At 41.9% G+C, this 7,717-nt stretch overlaps 1 protein-coding gene across 3 annotated transcripts in view; it reads right to left on the minus strand.

Moving 5' to 3' along the window:
* The window catches only part of arhgef1a (Rho guanine nucleotide exchange factor (GEF) 1a), a 42,399-nt gene extending 35,968 nt beyond the window's left edge, over window positions 1-6,431 (minus strand). For 2 of the 3 annotated variants that reach the window (XM_042076824.1, XM_042076822.1), the window contains exons 1-3: window positions 6,201-6,431; window positions 1,206-1,318; window positions 1-213 (exon numbers count right to left, since the gene is read on the minus strand). The exon at window positions 1-213 is cut by the window's left edge and continues 47 nt beyond it. In XM_042076824.1, coding sequence (XP_041932758.1) covers window positions 1-213; window positions 1,206-1,241 — 249 coding nt within the window. In that variant the 5' untranslated portion in view covers window positions 1,242-1,318; window positions 6,201-6,431. Of the gene's footprint in view, window positions 214-1,205; window positions 1,319-2,447; window positions 2,515-6,200 lie in introns of those variants that run through there. The other variant, XM_042076823.1, reaches the window with a different exon arrangement.
* Window positions 6,432-7,717: the final 1,286 nt, after the last annotated feature.

The following is a 7,717-nucleotide window of genomic DNA, read 5'->3' on the forward strand; positions in this document are numbered from 1 at the left end:
CCAGCTGTGCCTCCTCCAGGGGTCCAGGTGTGTGAGGTGGCGCGTGGCCGGTGAGCGCAACACCACCCCACCATCAGGAGGGTTAGGCGAGGTGGGCAGAGAGGAGAGGGACGGGGTCGGGGAGGTCAGGGAGGACGGCCGCTGGCCCCTTGGAGAGGGAGATGAGGGGTGGCGGGGCGGAGAGACAGACGACTGCAGTGGAGTAGTGGACATCTGGGAGGACCGAGAGGAGAGGTGTTACTATGACAACCACAGTAAGAGACACGGCTAAGTGTTGTGTAGTGTAGTCGGGATATACCGTAATGTTACTTACTATGCTATTATATTATAACATGCTATAATACTATTATACTATGCTATAATATTATAACAACTTTCTTATTCTTATTAATCTTATTAATAGTGCTTTAATTAAACAAAAGACTCCTCTAGGTGTAGTGTAGTGTAGTCGGGATCACAGGAGTGTTACTATAATATTATAACAATTTTTATTTAATTTTAATTTTTTATCTTATTAATAGTGCTTTAATTAATACCAAGAGACTTAGCTAGGTGTAGTGTAGTGAGTCAGGACCACAGGACCAGGCGTCCAGTGGCCCTTACTGGAGAGTTAGGCCTGAACTCTCACCAACTTAGGGTGGGGGTGAGGGTAGTAGATTCCACTTCCCAGCAGCACCTTCACAGCCTTTCTAGCCTCCCCGAAAAATGTGAATGTCTTTAGCCACGTCTGAACACAAGTGTGCTCTCTGTTTTGCTCTCACATGGATATCCCTGCTGCTAACCAAAAAATGTGATCCAAGACTAAAATCAAGATTTAAATATGTAAATCATGATTATCTCATGTAATGGTGAATGACTGTGACCAGGAGGATCACACCCAGAGAAACAAAGTCAAAGTGTAAGAGCAAGAGGGCCTGACATCACGGCTGCCATGAGAGGAGAGTGACTGCAGATTAATGGGGGCCGTGCCCAAACCAGAGGGAGGAGTCTGATGCGTCAGCAGCAAAATACATGCATGTATAGTCATGCATTTTAAAGTATCATTTGAGTTAATTACAGATGGATTAAGACTTAATACATAGTGCAACAGTCAAAATAAGCACACACATACTCTACACCTAATCATATGTGCACCAGAACACACACACACACACACACACACACACACACACACACACACACACACACACACACACCATGCATACCGTATGCACCGAATCAGGCAGGTCTTCAAGTCCCATGCTCAATGAATGCAATGAGTGCGCCTCCTACAGGCAGACTGCTGTCATCACCTTTGTGCTCCTACTGAGGGTAGGACCTGAGGAAGAAGTGTTTACAGATACAGAAGTGCTTAAGTGTTTTCAGGAAATCATATGTTGAAGACATGCTAACAGAGCTGTGGTGCAGCATTACACATCCCCAAAAAATGCTTCAAATAAGTTTCTATTAAAAGGTCTATAGAATTCCTAGATAAGATTTAGAAATAGGTAGGTGTGTGTGTGTGTGTGTGTGTGTGTGTGTGTGTGTGTATTTGTGTATGTACGTATCCGTGTGGTAATCGACTATTGCATATTGCATAATAAAGTTAAACAATCAGTTACGTGCACTGTATACTCTATAGGAGGGGAGTCTGAAGTTCCACAACACTTTTCACTTGGAACACTCTTCCTGTCTTCCCATCAAGAGCAGATTGGATTACCTCATCTTTATTGCTTTAGGTGTGTGTGTGTGTGTGTGTGTGTGTGAGTGTGTGTGTGTGTGTGTGTGTGTGTGCATGAATATGTGTGTATGTATCCTTAATTTTCTTCTGGATAAATAAATATCTCTATCTATCTATCTATCTATCTATCTATCTATCTATCTATGTGTGTACTTGTGTGTGTGTGTGTGTGTTTCCACATCTTTTTATCATTTTTATATAGTCACGCTCTGAAACCACAGAAGACGCAGGGCAATCACACAGTCAGCAAACAGCAGATAAGACTGAGATTACAGACTTGAGCTACAACACCACACCCACAAAAGACAGTCAGTCTAACGGAAGGGCAGAGGAATACAGGGGGTGCGACAGGGAAAAAGACGGAAATAAAAAAGAAACAAGAAGAGAGAGAGAGGAATAACATTTGAAGAGAGTAATGTCAGTAATGTAGACACTAAAATACTGTAATGAAAGATTAGACACTCTGGTTTTCATTGCACATTTCCCCACAGCGATAAATGAAGATTAATCCAACGCTGCGCCATTAACGTTTGGCACTCAATCTTAAGTATTTCGCAACTTTGTCCAAACACACACACTAATCAGATTCATAACATCATGTCAAAACAACATGTCAACAACAACACACTAATATCTGTAACAATAGGTCTGATAAGGTTTCAGGAACAGCAGCTCTGACAGAGCACTGTCAGGAGGTTATGCCAACGCAAACACAATGTTATCTCACCAAACGTGTAGCCTGCCTGCTTCTCTTCCTCACAAACTCAAACAGGCACTCCTCTCCTGTCCTCACACTCCTACACATTGCTTCCCTCTTCCTCCCTCCCTCTCTCTCTCTCTCTCTCTCTCTCTCTCTCTCTCATTCCTCTTTCTCTCATCCCTCCCTTTTGGGTTCAGATTTCCCCCCTTTAGGACAGCTGTAAAGTGACTTCATCTCAGGCACATTGTTTGAGAGAGGCCCCGCTTCAAGGAAACACACACACACTGTTTAAAGAAGAAAAGTACATATGCATTCACACATAGACGTGGACACACACTCATGTCTGGACACACACACACAAACACACAGGCAAACATATTCAGCCAATCACACAGACACACCCAGTTTGAAGCAAACACACACTCACTTTCGAACCTCTTGGGATCACAGCAGAGCTCTGGATTCACAGAGCTCTATTAGGCCTCCCCCTCTACGTCAGTGTGTGTGAATGTGTAAGTGTGTAAGCAATAGCAGAAAATGAAACACCCCAGCTAAGGCCCCTCAAAGTAGGTGTGTGTGTGTGTGTGTGTGTGTGTGTGTGTGTGTGTGTGTGTGTGTGTGTGTGTGTGTGTGTGTGTGTGTGTGTGTGTGTGTGTGTTACAGAAAAAATAAAACAAGTCACTGTAGCAACACTGTATTACGTCACATGGGTTGGGAGCTTTCCTGTGAAGAGGCTTAACTTTGAAAGGTCAGAATCACAGATGTGCCCAGTGTGTAAGGGTGTGTGTGTGTGTGTGAGAGAGAGAGAAAGTGTGTGTTGTGTATGAGAGAGAAAAAGAGATAGAGATAGAGAACAGTAAAAAAAGAGAGACAGAAGAGGGAAACTTTATTCTTACACGAGATGAGATGTTTTTCTCTGGTAAAAGACTGCACTGGTCAGAGTATTGTTTGGCTGACCGTTACTTGCTCTTGATACTTCTTTTTTCTATTTCCTTCCTTTCCCCCCTCTCTCCTTTCTCCTCTCACTGATCCCTCCATCATGTCTCTACCTCTCTGGTCCTCACTCCTTATCCCACTGAGCAAACATGGGGAACAATGGAGAAATGTCTCTGATTTACAGCTTCTTGTATATATACAGTATATGGATGTGAGAGACAGCTTCAACCTACAGGTGCATCCTGCAGGCACACAATTTATGCAATTCATCAGACAGGCAAAGTCAGTCTCCCCTAGCAACGGAATTAGCATCAGAGACGAAAGGCGGCTTCGGGAACAACAGCAGATCACTTCCTCTGATCAAGTCATCTCCTCACTTTAAACTTAGCCTTCAGTTCATTGGCTGGTGCTAGGCTAAGTCTTACTTTCGATCATCTTCTTATACAAAAAGCAATGGCTATTCTAGTCAAATATGGCACAGTACATGCTAAATGTGTACATTAATGCATATACTCCCCAAGTTGCTCAAGGTATACTGGCCCATGCAATCAGTAATTCACTTTGCATAAGTAAGTAAGTATCCTCAGATTATGGATCAATTTAACTGTATATATAAAGATTTTCATAAATATTTCTTTTACATTTTGTTTTCCAAATAATTTCCGTACAATTGTAATTGGGTATTGTTATTTGATTTATCTTCATCTCAATCAAAACAACAGCAATTTGATTGAATTACCTGAAATACACAATCAAATAGCCTGACTTTTTAATGTTTTTAAAAACAGAGATATAGCGTTTTGGAACCAAGCTGTTCATATCAGCAATTGATTGACTTGACCCCTAAAATCATTTCAAAACACCATATGCACTATGCCACTGTTACACAACACAAAAGCTGTCAGTTAGCCGGTGGGAGAATTAGAGTACAAGGTGTAGGAGCATTTGTATGTTTTAGCGCCAGGTTTAACATCAACATACATGCCAAGTTCAGAGTGGAGACACGTTTCAATATTGAAGAGTTCTTCCGCATTGTTAAGGCCCAGTCATTAAAGGTCCTCTCTCAGCGATGACGCCAAACCGATGTGGCAGCGTTCAAGGGGTTCAAAAGTAGAAAACACATGTACCTCACCTCACTCGCTCTTCATTCAACACTTCATGTTTTATTTTGTAAATGTTTCTGGTTATGACAAAGCAAGTGCATTTGATAAAAAAATAAACCATTCCTTCAGCATTTGAGGCAACTTACAACATGTTTTATTGATTGTGTGTCTGCCAGTGTCTACTCGTCTTCTCATTGGATGTTAAGTTCATTTTTATGAATGGTCATAAACAAACCATTCAGCCTTTATAAATAGCATTTTAGTTTGCAATGCGGAAGCTGCACTATTCTTATTATTAACCCGTCTAAAGCATTGGAAAACATTAACACAAGGCCTCTTTAATGTCATGTGCTACATTTCTGATTTCCATCTTCTTTTTCTCCATGCATCCACCCCCATTGTCCTCTCCTGCTCCTCTCCCACTGTAAAGACATCAACTACTCTCTATTGTCCCTCTCCTGTCTGTCTCGTCATTCTTATTCAATGTGCTTGCTGCTGCTGCTGGAGGAGGTGGCAGCTGGTAGGCTGTTAAATCCAGACCACAGCACAACAGCGGCCCAACATCACTAAGGACTTCTCTAAACTTGACACTGTTAGTCAACTGTGTCTATTGAAAAACCTGCAGATAAAACACTAATCAAATGCATGCTACTGTTCAAACCACTAGAGCAAAAGGGTGAGCTGGAGAAAACATTGAGAGCCCTCTAGTCTGAGGAGCGTTATTTCTAGTCGGCAGCGATTTGTTACACTCCTTCTTGTCCTCCTAACAGAGGTAATCAGGACTGTTGAAATGTAGTCTTTAGTGCAAAGCCCTAAGATTATCTCAGGTATTATGAGTACCTTCAACATTAAACACAGAATAATCCTCCATTCTCACTTGATGGAATCCCCCCTCCCCTCTCTGTATTGGCCTGTCTTTCTCTCCTGGTAGGCCAACCTTTCAGCCCTCCCAAAAGGGTTAGGTGACTAAATAGCACCCTGGGGCCTAAAACCTCTTTCTCTGTCCTTTCTCCACTCTCTCTCTTACACACACTCTCTCCTCCCCTGGACTTTCATTAGCAAGCCTCTTTAAGATGGAAATGGGGCACTAAGGGTGGTGTGTCAGGGATAGTGCCAAAGACTCCAATTAGGAAAGCCCCCACCACACACACACACACACACACACACACACACACAGGCTACACTTACACACACACACACACACACACACACACACACACAGCTCACTGTTTTCTGTGTGACACCAGGGCCGTTATCTCAGTAGCCTATGAGTGATGAAATGTTCTTATCTAGCCATCTGAATTTTACAGGCGTGCAAGGTGCGTGTAGCTTTTTCCTGTGACTTCTTCGTTAGGATATTACTGTTCGGAGTGAGGGTCTTCCAAAGCCAGAGACCGCAGGTGTTACATGCCAAAACGATGATCCGACATTTAAGCTCATGTTACAGTATGGTTGTGGAGATGCCCACATTGCCCAAGGCGTACGAGGACAGTTTGCACACAGCTTTACTAAGATCAAGAAATATTCATTCTAAGTTGACAAACAGTAAAAAAAAAGTGTAACTAACATGGCTTATGCCAATACTAGCATAATGCATATTATGACTGCTCCTTGTAACCTACCAAGCTTATAAATTAAAGTAATGGTTTCAGTGGCTGCGTTACACAAAATACTTTATGCTCAACTTTATGCTCAACACATGATGCATGATGAGTGTGAAAACTGATATGATCGACATTACCTGAAAAAATAGTCTTCCGAGTGATTATTCTGCAATAGTGGACTGATTCTGGATTCCTCTATCGTTTAACTGAAGGACTCCTGGAAGTGTTTGAAACTTTCAAACGCAGTATCCAAGTGCAAGTCAGAAGTAAGTCCAGGAATGTTTACAGTCTCGACCACCTCATGTTCAGTATCACTAACAAATCACCACAATTGACTGTACAAACCGCACGCGTAAATTCCAGTGCCAACATCCTACATCTGTTGCTCATGCACTGATCTGTGGTGGACGTAAATGACCACGCCTATTGGTTTAGATCACGCCTATATTTGCGGCTTTCAGGTGCTGATTAACATGCTAGCGTGGCACTGGCTGTTTTAACGTGAGTGGAAGGAAGGTCGTGTCACCCTGTAGCACGAAAAGAAAAGAACAGCTCGGAATCAAGAATAGAAGAGAGTGTTTGTGTTTTGGAGGTTGCCATGAGCGCGTTAGGCTCAAAGACATCAGTCATGATCGACTAAGTATTTCAAATAGAACGATGACAATATGTTTGCCAATCAGTCACAGAGTATGGCTCACAGATGATCATGTTTCCAAACAAATTATTTAATGGTTAAACATACAAAGGACAAACCGCGTGCGTAAAGCAGTAGGCTAACATAGATTACATGTCCAACCAATAACATACATTACTAAAAACACTTTTACAAATATATAATAATACTTCAGTGTTGCTGTGAATAAAACAAACTGCACCGTGTTCCATTATCAGACACAATTATGCATATCTGAATCACCTGTGAAGGTGATGATACATGAGGCAACTTTTTGAGCAATGTTGCTGGGCAACCACAAAACCAGTTCCATTATTCTGATTGGATAATCATGACAATTTGCCCACAGATGATTAAAGTTCTCCAGAAAAGAAATGGATGCCCAATATCATTGGGAACGTCCCAGAACTACATTTATGGGTACATTTCTCAGCAACGTTGATCAAAAAGTTGCCCCATGTATCATCAGCTTAAAGGTGCCATGTGTAATGTCCGCCAAAAATCAATTCATACTCCACATTCCATAAAAAATGGGGGCAGTATACCTCCAGAAAGTGAGCTGGTTTACCCTAGAGTAACAACCGAGACTCGTGTATTGCAGTTTGGTTAGCGGTTATGTTGTCCGTATACTGCCTCCCATGGCCGAAACTGGTATTATGACACCTGTCGGGCTGTGGCTAGTAATTTAGCATGCTAATTCAGGTTGATATCTCTGCAGCACTATACCTTGTTATTTTTTTAATGACATCATCGCCCTTATTTCTTCTCATTCTTTTGATGCGTGTAGCTCATCTTTTGGATATTTTTACCTCAATTCTTACACATGGCACCTTTAAAAGTTTCACCATTCCTATCCTGTGAAAAGTCGTTTTCCTTCCCTTACAAAAAAAGAAACCAAGTGTCAAAACTGCAGTTGTCAGAATATCAAAATAGCCGTTTTGGAGGAATTATTTGCTGTTCATATGCAATAAATAGCCTGGG

Source organism: Alosa sapidissima, chromosome 21 (assembly GCF_018492685.1).
Source record: "Alosa sapidissima isolate fAloSap1 chromosome 21, fAloSap1.pri, whole genome shotgun sequence".
Taxonomy (NCBI): domain Eukaryota; kingdom Metazoa; phylum Chordata; class Actinopteri; order Clupeiformes; family Clupeidae; genus Alosa; species Alosa sapidissima.